The sequence below is a fragment of the Plectropomus leopardus genome, chromosome 3 (genome assembly GCF_008729295.1).
Source record: "Plectropomus leopardus isolate mb chromosome 3, YSFRI_Pleo_2.0, whole genome shotgun sequence".
Taxonomy (NCBI): Eukaryota; Metazoa; Chordata; class Actinopteri; order Perciformes; family Serranidae; genus Plectropomus; species Plectropomus leopardus.
This window is the reverse complement of record NC_056465.1, coordinates 2,071,143-2,090,051: the sequence shown is the minus strand read 5'-3', so window position 1 is coordinate 2,090,051 and position 18,909 is coordinate 2,071,143. Positions and strand designations below refer to the sequence as shown.

At 39.0% G+C, this 18,909-nt stretch overlaps 2 protein-coding genes across 9 annotated transcripts in view; both read right to left on the bottom strand.

The window, feature by feature from the left end:
- Window positions 1–6,478, bottom strand: part of ect2 (epithelial cell transforming 2) — a 63,037-nt gene extending 56,559 nt beyond the window's left edge. For all 4 annotated transcript variants that reach the window (XM_042512828.1, XM_042512836.1, XM_042512844.1 and 1 more), the window contains exons 1-3: window positions 6,148–6,478; window positions 5,237–5,403; window positions 244–323 (exon numbers count right to left, since the gene is read on the bottom strand). In XM_042512828.1, the coding sequence (XP_042368762.1) occupies window positions 244–323; window positions 5,237–5,369 (213 nt within the window). In that variant the 5' untranslated portion in view covers window positions 5,370–5,403; window positions 6,148–6,478. The remainder of the gene's footprint in view (window positions 1–243; window positions 324–5,236; window positions 5,404–6,147) is intronic.
- Window positions 6,479–16,640: 10,162 nt separating this feature from the next.
- Window positions 16,641–18,909, bottom strand: part of mcf2l2 (MCF.2 cell line derived transforming sequence-like 2) — a 193,490-nt gene continuing 191,221 nt past the window's right edge. For 4 of the 5 annotated variants that reach the window (XM_042512814.1, XM_042512812.1, XM_042512803.1 and 1 more), the window contains one exon: window positions 16,641–18,572. In XM_042512814.1, coding sequence (XP_042368748.1) covers window positions 18,481–18,572 — 92 coding nt within the window. In that variant the 3' untranslated portion in view covers window positions 16,641–18,480. The remainder of the gene's footprint in view (window positions 18,573–18,909) is intronic. The other variant, XM_042512813.1, reaches the window with a different exon arrangement.

Sequence of the window (18,909 nt, the reverse complement as noted above, 5' to 3'; positions counted from 1 at the left end):
AGGGACTTTTGTATCCCATTTCATGCTTATTCAGATGCATTACCCACCTGAGAAAACAGCTGGGGGAAATGTTCATTATTTACAGTTTTAACCAGAAGCATCATTATCGTCCTTCAAAACGGAGTTTCTATGTCCTACTTATCAAACAGAGAACAGCAATGGTGTTGACAAGCACACATCGTGGAAGCCTGCCACCGTAATAGAAGCCAACGGACCTTCAGGATTAATAGAGGAATGAAATACCTGCAGTGCTTTGACCAGCGCTCCATTTCTGCCCGCCTCTCCCACAAGAACCACCCTTGTCTCCAGTTTTGGCAGCATATCTGAAAGGGATGAAGAGAGAGACAGAGTGAACAAGGAGGAAAAGGGAAAGGAGAACGAGAAAGACACACACAATAAGTTGGGAAGGAGACAGATTGACGAGTGCTTTGTCTTTAGAAGGTGATGTAAGTTTTTCCTCATGTTGACTGACAGCTAAGGTTTACAGCCAGAGAACTTACATCACTGATTAAGAGGGAAGAGAAAAGGGCTGCAAAGAATTTGGGTTGAGGATGATTAATCTTCAAATAGTATATTAAGGCAACATATGTTCTCTGTAGTGGAACATAAGAACTCATAGTAACTCAAAAATGACAACATGGGTTCTCACTCTATTTAAATCCAGTTTGGACCCAAATTAATTAGTAAATGTAGAAAGAAAGAAAGAAAGAAAAAAAAAACCCTAAAATTAACCCTTAAAGGGAAAATTTCCTACCTTTTATGTGTGTTCGAGAAAAATGTAGTTGATTGGAGTATACGTTTCTCAGTGTGTGCTATACTGACAGAGAAAGCTGATGGTTTCCTATTACAGATTTGCGCAAAATTTAAACAATATTTTTGAAATATCATCTCATCTCAATTAAATATAATTGAGATGTCTGCGTTTCCATTGGGTGATGTTATGTAACTTTTCTCACAATAACATTCCAAGAAGCATGCTGATGGATGTTTAACATTAGAAGCTTTATTTCAATTGCAGCCACCACACTAGCCGTCATTATTTCCTGTTGATGGCGACGTAGGTGTGTTATGGAGTGATAATGGAAAGACAAGCCAATATACATGGGAGCAGCCACTTATGAGGGATTTCTGGGAGGTGAGAGTCCACGATTTCACAGAGGAATCGAGGATTCAAAACTTCTGGATGACATAAATAGACACAGGAAGAACTACAGGTGGGATTTTACCACCGGGCAGCCAGGAGGTTTGCTCTAGATGCCACTCATGCACTTTTAACATTTTAAGGCCCTGACACATCAAGTCAGCCATTGGTCAACGTTTGGCTGTCGGTAAGCGTCTCTTTCGCTCTCTCTTTCGCAGAAACTTTACCTTATGGATTGTTATATGGTTCACTGGCGCACAGAAAATATGTTTTGTTCTTTCTGCATTAGATTGTGGTCTTGATAGGAATGTCCCAATCTAGTCTCAAACATCTGTATTGGAGCCAATCAAGGCATTATTTGACTGATCTAGATTGGGAAATCGTAGCCTTTTAGAGCAATCTGATCCTTTGTTTTAAGTCAGCTGTCACACAGGTGTTTTATTTTTATGCACAGCAACTCGGAGCACAACCTTCTTCAATACACCTCCACTCAGCTGTCTCTCTCTACTTTGTTAAGGTCCATGTGTGTAAGAATAGTGACTGAGCCCCACCTGCCACAAAGCTCCATAAATCATACACAAAAACGCAGTTTGAGACTATTTATTTATGTTACTGACAGCAGTCTCAGGTTTTGCCTTTTGCAGCATTCCTGCTCTGAGCCAACATAGCTTATGTATCAATGAAGCATAATGCACCCCAAAAAATGCAAAGACGACAAAAATAAACACTCAACAGAAGACTACAGATCATTCAGGTAAGTCAGACACAGACTGCACCGAAGCAGCAAACTGGAGAATAAAGGACAGATACTCCCTTGAGAAAGGCCAGAAAGATTCAAGGGAGGGTTCATCATTTTATACTTGATTTTGTGAAATAAAGGAATAACAACAATAAATTGTCTAATGCATCTCAGAGCTATTCATTTAATCATATTGTCGAGCACAGGTTATACGTTGGCTTGATTTTAATAACTTTAAAGATGCTTGGTTTGTGCAGCTGTATTACCTTAAAAAAAAGAAGTATCAGCTCAGGACTCTGCAGATGCTCAATATTAAATGACTCGGATTGTGGGCAAAAAAACATGATCGGGACATCCCTAGTTGTTGATGTTATAACTGGCTTACTAATGTCGAGACGGTCTTCCCATTTACCTTTCTGAATGACAATTACAGATGACCCCTGTCTGCAGGAATGGAGAGTTAATTCCTCTCACGCAGGTACACTTGCGTGCTGGTTGGCCTTTTTCTACAGTCTTTGCAGCGTGTACATGTGCAACTTTTTAGCCCAGACACAGGCAACGCGAAGCCATAAAGCAGTCGGCTTTCGTTGCCACTAGCTCTTTGATGTCAGTTCATGTGTAAGCCTTTAGAGTTTTTTAATGTTTCCTCAAATATTTACCATTTACATTTACAAATATGTATCAGTCCACAATTTGCTTGAAGTACTCTTCACATCAACATATTAGATCCACAACTGAGTACTTTTTAATAACAAAATACATCATTTTTAAAGCTGGTTCACCTGTTTGACCCAATATTTTGCCTTTGAAAACAGTGATGAAGAACACCATGAGCAAATGCAAGGAGTTGAGCTTTCATTCAAACAAAATTATGCCTGGTGTGTTAACTGCATGCCAAATTAATCAAAGCACACAAGGCCAAATTGCCTCCTAAGTTACTATATGGCTGGTGGCTGATGAGCAATGCAGCATTTAAAAGGTTATTTTTTTTAAACAGAGTGTGGCATGGTGCTCATATAAAACACACTGTGACTACATAATATCATTTACAGCAAACCTCACAGAGAACAATGAGGGCAAAACAGCATCACTATAATATTTGAACGGAATATTCTCTAGTCTGACTTAGTTCACGGCACACAGACATTGAATCTGTAAGCAAGTTAGCATGTTGGTCACTACCAGACCAGGTTGTAACCAACCTACCAGCATTATCTTCACTTCACCTGGTTAGCTGACTTTTTCAGTTCTGATAACAGTCACTTGATTGCCCTGCTGTTATGACAGACAAGGCAGGCCGGCAGCTCTTTCTAAACAATAACAAAGGCATAACACATCAATCACTATCATTGACTTTCTCTGTTATACGGCAGCTGATCTTGTCCTCTGTTCTGACAGTAAGGAGCACCTGAATCTCATTGTTTCCCAGTTTGCAAACAATTACAGCCACAATTCTTCTAACCGCAATGGATACACCTGCTTTTTAAATTTCCCGCGGTGGGTCACACACATAAACACGCCGTCAAAGCGTTACATCCGTGCCACCCATGGTCACGACTTCCCAATGTTATGTTTTACATAGACCTCCTCGTTTCAGCGCTGTTACTACCTCAGTTCCCAACTCAGAGACAAGACCACTCAGTTCCCCCTTTTAGTGAAAAAAACAGCAAGGCAGCATAACAGCATGATATTCCTGGCTTTTAAAGGCAGTGTAAATGCGGCTAATGCGTTCTTCAAGACCAAAAAAAAAACATAAACACAAGTAAGAAATGTGCAATACAATGGTAACCAGAGTGAATGTTCTAACTGTGAATGTGCTCAGCTTTTCCCTGCTTTCTTCTTCTACAGTGTCCTCCCTGTGTATTGCTGTCAATTAGTCGACAGTGTCCATGAGTGTCCAAGAGCAAAGGCAACTCCCACACAGTTGTGAGAGCAGCATGAGTATGTACACACTGATTGTTCACAACAGTGTGCACACACCCACACTCGTCGCCACATAGCCAATGCTGGAGCTAGAAGATAATAGGCCTGCAATAATTATTGCATTCAGGTTCTAATGTTCAGCTTCTGTTTAAACTGTCTCAGAGAGGTGTTGATTCAACTTTGTGGTCATTGTAGATTGCATTTATGGTATCGTCTGTAATACAGAGAGGTGTTTCTAATATTTTGTCCACATCATTATATATCAAAGAGGATTCTCAGCTTCATGCAATACAACTCAAAAGCACCTAAAACTAACTACTGCTTCTCCAAATTCCAAAATAACTTAGAAGTTAAAAACTATTTGAGGCTTCTACCAGAACATGTCTTACATGCTTTTAATGTTTAGAAAACACAGTTTTCTGATATTGTGTATTTCGTGTCTTCACCCAAGTTGAAAAATTTCAACCTGAGCGAGAATCTGAGTGACCCTGTGTTGTGATAGAAATTCTCCTGACATTACTGAGATCCAGAAACAAAGGACAATCAATGTTGCTGTCTGTGGACACACAGAGCTACACTCCGCATCAGTACTGTACAGAGACAGAATAAATAAGGACCTGAAGGGCTCGGAGATCAGTGAGCAAAGCTATAACGTAACATGGTCCGCTCTGAAAATACACCTGTGTCTTGTGTAGGCTAATTTTTGTTGAGCTGATTTTTTGCAAAATGCTGTGAGTAATTTAAGTTGGTTATTTATTGTGGAAAGTAAATAACAAAGGGCGTGTAATCTGCTACCATGAAAATCTGATAAATAATAGAGTGTGCATCTTGGTTCACTCTACTTTAGGGCACTCAGCCTGAGTGTTTAGATCCAGCCTCCTGTTGTATTTTAATGAAAACCAAGATAGCCGTTAGCTGCCTCTACTAGCCAATGCAAACACAACCAAAGCTGTTAAGGGCAACTTTTCCTGAGCTGATAAATGCTCAAAAAATACTCCAGCAACCATGTGCTTGTGAGTAACGCAATGCAAAAATTTTGATCATGTTTGGTATGAACACAGCATAACGCTACTGTTGCATTAATTTCTACCTTTATGTAGTATTGTTGTGACATTTGGGACCTGGGCTTGTATTGTACTGTCCACACTAATTTTATCTTAGCTGCCAATTTATTAGGTATACTGAGTGTCAGTGTAGGCAGGAAAGTACAATCAAGTAATAGTTTACTGTGTGGATGACTTTTTGCCAATTTTACTGCTGTTTCTCAATAGCATTTCTTTGAATCTATAACATTGCTGTTTTTGTTTGACACATATAGAAAAATCCAGATTTTTACACACTCTGACATATCATCTCCATTGCCAATAAAGGTACATGGGTATATAGAAGAAAGAGGAGGAACAAAAGAAAATAGGTAACCCATGCAGACTGACCTTCCCCGTCTTCACACGCCATGCCCAGAAATACATGGTCCTTTGTGGTTTCAGCGATCCTCGAATCATAGACCGAAGAATCCACCAGCAGACTCCGGGCTGTCCCTAAAGTCACTATGCTGCTGTCAGCCATGGCAGCAACTTAAGGAGGCACCAAACTGTCTAAACTATCAAAAGTTACAGGGAATGAACAGAGAAGGACACAGAGGGAGAACACGGCAAGGCAGAGAGGAGAGGGAAAGTGCAGCAACAAGGAAGAAAAGGAGAAGGGTGACAACTGTCAAACTAAAGGCAAGAAACACAACTTGGCATGATTTCAAACACAAACACTGCATAAGTTAGACAATTCGACTGGAGAGAAAGCAACATATTTGTGAACTTTGATAGCTTTTGTAAAACTTATACTGAAACTTTTCACATGTTTGGTCGTTAACATAACAGCAGCCATCCTACAGCATCAAGCAACTTGTCATTGCATTAAAGTTATGTATGTACAGTAAATCTCAGTGCTGCCAAAAACACGAATTGTGGCTAACACACAGAGCATGGCATCTATGTATAAATGCAAAACAAACAACGAACAGGCAACAAATTAAATACATGAAACAGGTGAAGGGTTTATGGATAGCAAATATATTTACCGTCACTATTCTATTTCTGGTGTTTCAGACAGATGTAATATAATAGGCAAAATGACTTGATATATAAGGCCAAGCGAAGAAACTACTTTAGGGTTACCCTTTATCCAACTTCATGTTTTAGCTAAACAGGTTAACATTTGCTGCTTTCCCCACGACACCAAATTCCCTTTGCTTTACGTCACCAGAGACTAGCTAAGCTAACGTCAAGTGCTTAGTATGTTGCGTTTTCAACAGCACGATGAAAAACAAGATCAAGTAAACCAAACTTACCGACTGTTCTAGTGGCTTGTAACTTAAATTAAAAAACGATAAAAGGGAACGGGCGAAGTTAAACTTGCGGCCGAGCTAGTCAATTTCAATTAACTCTCTAGCTTACTTAGCTAGCTACCGAGCTAGTAAGTCAACAATACATGAAGAACTCCTGAGAATTCCTCTTCGGTCCTACAAACTCAGAAATTCTGTAACATCTCTCTGTCAAATGTCAGGTCCGTCGTCAAAACATGTTGTCCTTCTGCGTAACAATAATCCAAACTATCGAAATGTGGCCGCTTTACAACGTTGACAGCGAACTATTTCATAGTAGCCCCGAGAAGGTGCCTGCCTGCTGTTCGAGCTCAATTCAAAAAGCAAGGCAAACAACAGTGCCACGCGCTGATTGGGCAAGAGCGACGGAAGGCCAGTGGTTTCCGTTCAGCGAGGCCGCTGATTGGTCCGTTCATTCAAATCACAATGCGCACTGCTGCCAGCTTCGGGTACTGTCGGAAATATTTCCGAGACGAAACGAAGAGAGATGATGATAATAATAATAACAACTTTATTTATATAGCACCTTTAAGAACAGAGTTTACAAAGTGCTTTGACAAGCCATGCAAAGCCGTAGTGAGAGGAGTCATGCATACGCAACATGACAAAAAAGATCCAAAAAGTAATACTGAACTAAAGCCAGACAAACGAGAGAGACAATCACAAAACAGAAGTAACAACAGCAACGCAGCCTAGTATGAATAAATGCTGTTTGAAGAGTATTTGCAGTAAAACACAGAATTAATAGTACTTGTAATAGACTTAAAAAGATGATGTCTTGATGTCTTGAAATGTAATGTTCAACCGAACGGCCATGCCATTAATCTTTTTATTGCTGCTTTTTTAATGTGTTCTTTATTTTGCAACTTTAAAAAAAAAATATCTATCTGTGCTTTGTTTTGCACAAAACAATAAAAGCTACATTTACCTTAAGTAAAAAATCCAATAATAATGTATTCCTTGGCTACAGCACCAAATAGTTGTTTTGCATTTATTTAGCTAATTTTAATTTTTGGTGCTACTGTTGTTATCGAAATGATTCACCAGGGGATTTGTTGTGTCTCAAGTGCATTGTAATGCCTGCATTATAGGCTATGCTCTTCTCTCCTACTGTTTCTAAAATAATGGGATGATATGTGTTTGATTTCATTTTAACTATGATTATTGAATCACATTCCTCAAAATGTGTTACAGAATCAGTTTAGTCTTTGTGTAATAGCTGAAATATCTTTCTTGCTGTTACTAAAACAACACACCCTGCTCTATTTGTGCAGGTGACTATAACCCCTGTACGCTAACCCTATCAGTAATAAAATATGTGTGAGATCCTTGGATTTCAACTCTCAGTCTGAAGGGGAGGTGAAGAGCACATTTCCACTGAGTTTGTATGAAAGATTAAAACATGGTTTCTAAAAGGCCCAGAGCTCTGGGAACTGGCTTCTGTTTCCACAGCGCAGTGAAACAAAAGTGAGTTCAGCAAACAGGCAGGTGATGAATTCCTCTCAGGCAGACTGTAACCCCTCTGCTTTAGGTTAGGCACATACACATACACACACTAACAAGGCCTATCGTATTTTTACACTTGCAATACACAGTCCAACTTTTTCTTTTTTTGATTTATATCATTGAATGTTTATTTGGTTTTGGTTTAACATCATCCAATGCCACAAATAACAGCATTATCTTCTTAGCTAGTTAACAGTGCCTGTCCTGTTCCGGTATCACTGTTGTCTTTCCAAAATTTTGTTAAAGCTGGAGTGTGGAACTTTTATCTCCCCCCTCTGGCAGTGAGAGCAATTACAGAAATACTGCCATCACATGCTCTGCAACTGTTTGCTCTGACCTACCAAATTTAAGCCTTAAAGCATTGGATACAGTTGTGACAAAAATTTGAAAATATATAAACAGCTCTGGGGGGAAAAAAGAGACCACTATAAAATTATAATTTTCTCTGGTTTCGCTATTTAGAGGCTAAAAACATGGTGCAAGTGACATTTTTCAAAACAACTTGGCACATCAGAGTTTTAGGACCCTTGGATTACTTCAGACAAGTAGGATGGAGATATTTTGTGGTTTTATTATGTTTTTTTTTTTTTTGTGAACCTGCAGCAGTGATTTGCTGACCATAAAACTTCACCTGACTTTCCATCAGCATGAGGGTGAGTATATAATGACTGAATTTTCATTTTTGGGTAAGCTATCCCTTTAACCTGCCCTCTACATTAGGATCCTTTTGGCCTTATTCAGACTTAAGATGTTCTGGCTCACACTATGACTGCAAAGCAGAGAAAAGTCCATATAGCAGCATTGCTTCAGGAAACTCTGAACAGACCATGATGGTGCTTTATGATGAGTGAGGACTGGTGTGACAGTGGGAATGTGAAGTGCTGTCCTGTTCCTGCTGTGGATCATCGCTACACACTTTTTCCTCAGATGAGAAGAGTGCTTATTGATACCAGGTGAAACAAGAGCTTATCTTTTCATAGCAGCAAAATTCTTCCCAGAAACCTTTTGTATGATAACATGGTTCAACTTTAGGTGTAATGAGCTTCTGATGTCTCAGAAATTCATTAAAGCCTCTGGGAACCCAAATCACATTCTTAAAGTGTGATTTGGGTGCCTACATCCATTATAAAAAGCATCAAAAAAGGATCAGACATTATCCATAATCCAAAATATTGTCATTTTAGTTTGTTTTTTTTTAAAGTTTTGTGAAGTTGAATTTTGGATATTAGGTGATTATGGATCAAATCAGCCCAAATCAACCCAAAATCAGCTGTAATTTGATACTAAATTAACATACCAAACTGAAATCCCTCAACGCTCCTTTCAGTAGGGTGCACTCAGAAACATTCACTCTGATTGCACTCTGGCACAAACTGAAGCATTGGTAAATTTGGAGCGCTGTTGGAATGTACCATTTGGTTATTCAAGGCAGTGCACTCTGGGAGTGTCAGAATGCACTCTGACTGAGGAGAAGGTGCAGCAAAGCGCTGAACAGAGTGAATGTGTAATGAATGTAACCCTTCGGTAATTCATGAAGAAACAGAACGCTCTGTGGCTTTGATCAGAAGTTCTCTCATGTTAGTGCAGAGCGTCAGATTGGATTGAGGAGCGCAGCCAGAGTCAGAGGGCAGGAACAGATAGGGCTGTACCACGCCAACTCTGCTTTGCTCCATGGCTGTCGTCGTGGAGACAGGAGGGAGTTGAAATAGGTGGGTGCCAAGGTGGTGTCAATCAAAAACATGATTTGCCACGCCCACACAGTCTGAAGAAATGTTATCCGCTGTTTTTAACTCGCTTTTCTAATAAACGGGAACATTTATTATCGCTCAGATTTTTGTAGATGCGTAATGAGACACTCAAATTTGATATGATATGTGCATTCGTACTATTTCAAGCCACATTTCCAGAGGCTTTCAAACATTCACAATCATATGAACATTCCCTCCAGTCCACACTGAAAAATCTGCAACAAAATCCTGTTCAGAGAGCAAGTGGCTGGAATGACCTGAGTTGAGTTAATGTATCCCATCTTTGAGTCCTTGTGAAGACAGTTGCTTCAACAATAGAAATACATCAACCTGTCACATTACAAACACAAAAGCAAGTTCATACACACACACAATAATGCAATCAGACAGACACAAAGAGACAGACACACAAACAGTGGGCCTCTGGGTATAGCAACATGCGGTCTGGAGGATAGTGAAGACATTCATTTCCGGCGATCCCTGTGTTTTTCTTCTTCTAGTTTGACTTGTGTGAAATCCTTAGAATGCTTGTTGCGTTCCTGGGGCTGTCAGACGGCTCCTCCGGTCGTCCTTCTGACACACACACATACACACACACACACACACACACACACACACACACACACACACACACACACACACACAGGCACACACACACAGACACACACAATCTCTGTCTGTCTGTCTGTCTGTATGCTGCTCTCAGTATGTTCACTGTGCGGAACAAAGCTTTGTCAAGACCTTATCTTCCTTTTCCCCAGCTTTGTCCTCTACACTTCCTCAAACCCTCAGATTTCCAGCTCAGTCCTTTGCTCTTTGACGCTTAGTCACCAAACACACACAAATACACAAAAAGGTAGAGGGAGGCTACCAATTCTGCGGATACAAGCAGGCCACAATCCAGGCATAAAAGAAGTAGGATCAGAAAAACCAGCCAAACTCTTTCACCAACTGCTTTTTTGCTGTTCAATTTCTCCCTTTTTAAGAGTGTCTTTATGGTGCCAACTTCTAGAACTGGTAGACAACCTTGTGTGTACAGGAGTCCTTGGGAAAGGTACTGCAGGGTGGCACCTTGTGTGGTAGCCTCAGCCATCACTGTGTAAATGTATGGGTGAATGGTGCTTGTGTTGCAGAGTGCTTTGGAGTGGTTGGTGAGACTATCTTAGTCAGCCTTATTAGAGGAGGCTTCAGTTTTGTAAAAGAAAAACTGAAGGTGAAATTTTGGACATTATGGCCTTTAGATCAAGATCTGACACACGATTTGTGTGTCAAAGTTTAACTGGATGTAAAACATGATAAGCCCTCAGGAACAGTGCTGGGCTGTGAGTTTTGGAGTAGCAGCCATACATTACAGCATCACATATCACATACTGACCCAAATAAACTTGCTTTCGGAATATCAGCTAAATGTCCATTATCATTACTTCTCACAAACCATTATAAACACCTTCTGTGTGTCAACCCTCCTGGAATTGAGAATCAACTTTTCATAACTGCAACAGAAATAAAGCTGCTAATGTTAGAACATCCATCACCATACTTCTTGGAATGTTATTGTGAGAGGAGAAGTCACATAACATCACTCAATGGAAACATCTCACAATTGTGTTTAAATGACATTTAAAACATATTGCTTAAATTTTGCACAAATCTGTAATGGGAAACCACCTACTGTCATGTCAAATGACGACACTGGATGTAGGAAGAACAATAGATTTTGCAGCTGTAAACTCAGCTTTCTCTGTCAAAATAGCACACACTGAGAAATGTATACTTCAATCAACTACATTTAATTGGAACACAAATAAAAGGTAGGAAATTTTCCCTTTAAGAGTTCATTTTAGTTTGTTTTTTTTTTTGCTTTCTGCATTTAATAATTATTTTGGGTCAATACTGGATTTAAATAGAGTGAGAACCCATTTCGTCATTTTTCATGTGGGAATGAGTTACTATGAGTTCTTATGTTCCACTACAGAGAACATATGTTGCCTTAATATACTACTTGAACATTAATCATCTTCAACCCAAATTCTTTGCAGCCCTTTTCTCTTCCCTCTTAATCAGTGATGTAAGTTCTCTGGCTGTAAACCTAAGTTGTCAGTCAAATGCAGTCATATCACAATTGTGTTTTATCGACATTTAAAAAATATTGCTTAAGTTTTACGCAAATGGAAACCTGCCGTTTGATGGCAGTGTTTCATTGAAGTGGTTTTGTTGCAAAATTATTCAAATTTTCAAATTTTAAATGCTGATGTGACAGGGCTTTGTGGTCACACCGTCCACACTTCTCTGTCGATGGCGTGACCGTAGTTTTTAAATGCACGTATAGGGAGACTATCCATCCTGGGCTTCCTGGCAAAATACGAGGTTAATACGAACAGGCCTGTTTAGCAGAAGCCACTGTGAAAAGTAAGTATCCTGATACAAATTGCCATCTTATCTGATGTATTAGTCAGTGTCTGAGGCCAGACAGATAATCTGGAACATTTAAGACTTTATAACACACATCTCCTTGCTTTAAATTATAGTTTCATTTTGGGGCAGTGGAGGCAGATAAAAAAAAGTGAGCAGCAGTCACAGACAGAGAGAATACATTGTGCTTTAAGTCAAACATTAATAACTTGTTCTCTTCCCCTTGATGGAATAGCAGAGGCCCAGCTGGAATGGTAATGATGCAGAGGTGCCGGTCCAGCATACCTGAGGAGCCGCTGATCACTGATAAAAGAAGGGAAATACACCAGGGCTCCTTTATGACGCCTGTTTCATCACACACTTCAATGTACAGAAAAGCCATTTTCACTTATCACCCTAATAGCCGCGTCTGCAGCAGACACAGAGGAAAGATACAGTCTGCTTTTTTCCCCCTCTTACTCTGTTTTGTTTCCCTCTTTTACCATAATTACATTTAATTTTAACACAGTCTTAAATCATAAGAAAACAAGCTGTGGTGACGTGCAGAGAGGATTCTCGGAGAGTGAATTCACCGCCTGCTGGCACAAACTTTAATAACATCTCGTTTGAACACCCATCTTTTCTTGATATGAGTCTTGTCAGGGAGATAGAGAACACAGCGAGGTGTTGGAAAAAGATCACATCTCTTTCATTCTCACTGTGCCTTTTCTCTCTCAGGCTCAGGGCCTGTGCTTGCTGAGTCAAGCAGCATGTATGGCTCAATCTTCTGTTCAGCAGAAACAATGTTTTCTCATTGTGCACAGGCTCGTCAAATTCACTGTTACAGCACAAGTGAAATGCTTGTGTTTTACTTTTGTTCATGGGTCTGTAGTGACAACAGACACATAGAAAGTCGTCAGGGATGTAAAGAAATGTTTGTATGATTGCACCCTCGATGGTTAGAAACGATTTCCTGTTGAATGCCAGTAAAAAGAAAGATGAGGTGGCACATGAATGCTAATGATTTTAGCAGCATTTTCTCAACTTTTAGACATTTGTGGAACAGAAAATAAATGTTTGGCACTGATCACAGATGACATTTTCACAGTCAGTTCAACAGTTCCCCCCAGAGGAAAAGAAAATTCAGACTGAGATCTCTTGTTCCAGCCTATGTCTCCTAGACATAACTGAGCTCAGTTTAACCCTTCGAAACCTTTCAAAAGCATGCAAAGAAGGCTATGAGCAACAAAAGAAGAAATTACCCAAAAATTAGCAAGAAAGGATAATAACATAAGAAAATTACCTGGAAGTTAGTAAAACAAAAAACAAAAAACAAAAACAAAAAACACACACACAAAGGAAATAGAAAGTATAAAAAGGGAAACAAGATTTGGAAAAAATTGCTTAAAAAAAAAAAAAAAAAAAAAAAAAAAAAAAAAAAAGTGTGAAACCGAAAATTGGTGGGGTTATTATGAAGACAACGTAGTGTGCTATATATTATATTATATATTATATATTATATATTAGCAACAATCACATGCCATACAATATTTTTTTTCTAAACCTAATTATAGACTTTTGTTGCCTGTAAACATAAAAAGTAAACCAAGGAATGAGGCGTTTCACCTCTGTTGTAAGTTTATTTTGAAAAAGATTGTATGCATCTAAGGAGCAGAAACTGTACATTTCCCTAAAAAATGGTAATGCATTTTGAAAAGACACAATGCATGTAACATAATGTTAACTGACATGCCATCACATAACGTCAGAACTGAAACCGGCAGGTAGCTGGCTCGTTATGTCAGAGTTAGAATGAGATGAGAGCACATAAAGTATTCCATTACCACCATTACTTTCTGAAGAGGATGTAACACGATTTATAGGAAATGTGGTCTTTATTTTTTAAATCGAGCCCCTCTCTGTATCAAATCTCAGTCTTGCATGCATTTTTAAGTTTGGACCAATGAACTAAGTTTAAAACACAAAAAAAACAAACTCATATTGTAGATGCATATTATGACAATAAATCAATATGTACATTACAATAACAGGTTTTTACAATATACAGAATTGATACATTCTATAATAGAGTTAAATGACAAAATTCCAGCAGGATGCAGTACAATAGAAATATTTCTTTACAAAGATACAATATTTTTCATTTAGCATAGGATGAACAAAATATACAGCATGTCAAGAGGAATGTGTGTCTTTACAATGAGACTAATATGAATGTATATGATTTTATGAGTTCTGCCTTCTGTTACAGTTGGTAACCAGGTTAGTGTCAAAATATCTTTCCATCCATCTACCCATCCACCCATCAATCCATCCTTCCATCCATCCATCATCCATTTATTTTTAATTGCTTATCAAAATCAACGTGCTTGAACTCTGACTTGTTTTCAATGACTGATCCCAGTATCTAAGCCTTACATTCTTGCGTGTTTTCAGTCATTAAGCGAAGGTATTGTCTTTTGATTTCCTTTTGGTTTCTTACAGAGTAAATGTAAATTACCCTTCCTGTGACGTGACTGTAAATACAGTGCTGCTGTTTGTAATTTATCAGTGAACATCCTCTAGAATTCAGTCTGTCAGTAGAAATGCAATACAATGCCGAAAACCCTCTGAGGGAGAATGGTGTACAACAATACAGCAGTCATACAGAAAATGGAACTACACCAAATAATATGCAATATTAGACTACCACTGATGATTATTTACATTTACTGAAATGTCCTCCCGACCCTCTCCATGAATGAACCTCCAGTGTACAGTGCTATTTTCCTCTCTGAAAAGGTGAAACCTATACAGCTGATGTTAAGAAACAGCCCAAGTGCTGCTTGCTAAAAAAGCATTTCCCTGAAAAATCACTTGCAGAAAATAGCCTGTAACTTTGCTGCTTTTCAGCCTACTTGACTTATGGTTGCAATGCTCAAAAATGGCTAAAAAAATGTTAATATCTCAGTAACAAAAACACTGGTGTAAGAGCTCTGGTAACTCTGTTGCAAAGCCAAGCTGTAACAACACTGAGCTATTGCTTGGATTCCGCAAAAAAAAAAACAATGTTCAAATCATTTCATGAATTTCAAGGTTAGTGTACAATCAGTCTGGTCTCTGATCAAGTATTTGTCCGAACTCTGCTAACCATGAGCTATGAGCCATGGCCTACCACGAGCCGGTGCTGTTTGGATGCACAGATAAACCATCAGGACATGAAGAGATCTGTATGCATGAATTAAAACAATATTTTGAATATTATGCGGTAAAAATTAGCTTTCTCACACTTATTTTAAGTCTATACATTGGGTTTAGGTTTGTGATTACCTGAATAGCATATCATCTGAGTTATTGTACATAATGCACACATATCAGAAACACAATGCTTGAATATTTCCTGCCTACAAATAGTAGCAGGCATGCAGTGACTCAAATTATGAAATGTTCTCAAAAAGCTTGCCAGTAAAAAGCTCATTATGTAGAGATTATGTAAAGATGAGTCTAAATAGCATAACATGTCACCGAGATAAATTTGTTTCCCAAAACATGATTTACACCACCGCCCCATTCATCGAAACAAGAGATGTGCTGCAGTTATGCTTAATTTCCATCAAAACCCAGTTGGCTTCTTCAGTCTGCTATTCACCGTGCATCTATAATGAATAAATACATTTCTTAAATGCATTTTCTGTTGAAAATAATTAAGCAGTCATTAGCCGAAGAGGGAATTACTTGAGAATAAGGTTTTCTCAATTGTTGCACATAGTAAACAGTCACAGTATACGTTGCTTTTAAAAGCAGCATCCTTGACGCAGACTCCTTGACTACGTGTAGTGTGAAAAGGCTAGCCTGTAGAGACAAATCCACAGAGAACAGTCCCCCAATTGCAGTGACACTCAGCTTGATGAATCTGCATGGCCTCTTTGAACTCTTTTTGTTTGTTTTATGGCCTGAACTCACAGGCTGGTCTTACCACTGTCAACCTTGTTTCTGGACACAGCAGAAAGCAGCTTTAGGCAAACCAGCTACCCTATATGAGATGCACAGAACCTGTTTTGGTAGCAAATGGCAGACAGACAAAGCTAGCAACCAGCTGGTCAAGACACTGTAAATGTATCTAGTTATTATAAGTTGTTGAAGACCAAAACCTAGAAGGACAGTTAATATTTGACTTACATTTGTCAGGTTGCCAGAGACAAAAATCCAAATGTGAAGTGCTATATCACAGGCAACTGGACTTGCTTAACTTTCTTTAGTGTCATTTCCGCTGCACAAAAACCCCACAAACACATGCAAACATCTCAATTGGTATTCACACCCAGGCCAAATGACTCTCTAGTAGTCACCTCTAGCTCCGATCGGCATCAACAGGAATACAACATCTGAGTGAATGCGCTAATTTCAGCTCCTTAACTGGCTAAATGCAATGACATGCCAACACACAACATTATTCCAAGTTAGTCTGCTCTGAGTTTTAAAGAGAGATTGAATAAGTAAGAGAGATAAGAAATTGCATCTTGGATGCCTCTACTCTCTGCCTTTACATCAGCAGCACATGTGATCTCTGTACATCTCTTGACCTACTCTGTGTAAGGGCAGAGGGATGTTGTATGCTGTAAAGCCCTCTGAGGCAAATTGTGATTTGTGATAATGGGCTTTATGAATAAAATTGAATTGACTTGACTGTCAGATGGACCACATCATCTCACAATGCAGTGCATATATATATATACATATACATATATACACACACACACACAAACACACACACACACACATATATATATATATATATAATGTAAATGCATAAATTATATTAACAGTGATATATGTCATATGTCAGTAAATAATAAATAAATTGCTGTACTTGGGCCTATGTAACAGTTAACCGTAGACCTCTCATGGTCCCCAGAGGTCAAATCTGTCTTCCCTCCACACCTGAAAATATTTTGGTATGCCCTAACTATGTTAGAAATTTCATGCTTTTCTCAAAAAGTGCAGAATTTTCACAATTTTGGGAGCTTATCTGCTAATAAGTAACCACCATAAAGTTTTCACAGATCTTGTCCATGTTGCTTTCTACTGTTTACCTGTTCCTCTGTGATGTCAAACAGACACACCAAACCAAACCCTGCACACACAAAAGGCACACTTGTCTGCTGCTGAGTAGCATACACAGCTCTGCTCTACCGGCAATGGAAAAAGCAGTCTATAGCTTATATTTAACTGGTTTACCTGTGTTTGGAAAAACCCATGTGCGCTCTATAATTTTGGTGGGGAAGTGATATTACAGAGTCGTTAAGTTCACATGAAACCTTAATGACTCTATAAGGGTTCACACCCACACAGGTTTTAAAGCCTGCGACTCTTGACAAGTCAGTCAGTAGAAGAAGCCTCTGAAATGAGACTTGAAATGTCTTCAAGAAACTCAAGCAAGTCTACTTTCTTATGATATAGCACTCAGAAATACCATGAACTGGATGACTCTGAATCAGTTCCAATGTAACTTCATGTCTGACCAGTGTGTAAATAGGTTTCTGACATGTGAGCCATTTAAAATGTATAAGTCAGCTCATGCCCCCAAGTGAAAATTAATAGATAAATTTATATTCCAAAATCACCTACATTGTTGTTATGTTTGCTATACATGAATATGTTAATGCATTATAGGAGAGAACCACATCTGGATCTGCAAAAAGCTGTTCCATTTGACCACTAAATGTTAACCTTTCTGAGTACATGTCATGGTTCTGTGTGCCAAAAGGGGCATTACTGACCCAACTTTATGAGTGTTCATTGATCCCCAGTATGACAGCAGTATGACAGTTCTCCACAGATAGATTAAACAATATTTAAAATAAGTATTTATTTTCTCCTTGGATGCACAGAGAAGAACGACTGGTGTATAAATTCAAATATAAAAAGGATATATCTGTAGCAATTTATACCGATTATTTGCGAGTCTACTGAGTGTGAGAAAGGGCAAGTTGAGATAATATATCTAATGCAATGTGATGATGTTACGTGAGAGCTCTACCAGGGAGAAGAAAGGCAAAAAAGACAAAGTGTAGGTTCTTGTGGAGACTGCAGCAGCTGTGAGTGCCTGAAAAGTCGAAGCTGCTGAAGCAGGGGCAGAATCTGGTCTAAGAAAGTTTTGCTCCAGAGCAGTGTAGCTGCAAAACAGGGCACCTTGCCAAGGCGTGCTCACAACCAGCACATGGAACGAATAACTTGCGCTAAGATTATCAAAGTCAGAAATGGGATTTGAATTTTCAGGGATTCAGCCCAGCCCATTGGGAACTGGACATTCTGCATTACAGTCTGAATTCATCCAACTTAAAAGTTCGTTGTCCACATTCGTGCAGTCTTCAGTTCTCCACAGACGGCAGCAGATACTTCCTTGAATAAAAAGTCTAATATGGCTTTCCCACTGTGGCATTCAGGCATGTTAAGGTTCCAGCTTTTTCCAGAGGCATGAAAAAGTACAGTTGAAAAACAATAGCAGGCCATGTTCGCAGTCCAACATGAAGAACTACAAGTAGAAAAACTTGATATTCAAAGTCCAGCTTCAGAAATTACAGTTGAAAAAAAATGTTTGTGATCCAACAAACATGTTTGTAGTCCAATGTAATGAAACTACAATAGTCAGCTATGTTTATCTGCTATCCTGAGACACATCTCCCCACGTACTGGCTTCATTGTCGTCGGAGTCAGAGAGTGCTGCTGTACACAGATCACTGAAGATATCTGGAAAAACAAAAAAGATTTGAGTCAGCTTTAGCTTGAAGTACAATTACATAATAGACAAAACAAGCAAATGTGGACAAACTGTGGCATTCAAACACAGCGTTTAAGAAGAGGGATGCACAGCTGGGACTGCAGTGCCAATAAAACATCACACACCAAACAATTCAGCTTTAATAGGAGTGTAAAACAAGGAGACATAATAGTGAGGCGTTCGATATCTGCAATAATATCAGCCAATAGAATGCACAAAGAATTATAGGGAGGGTAGACGTGGGCAATCGACACAGACAGGTGAAGAGGGCTTTTTGTAAATGGCCTCACTTAACCAAAATACTGA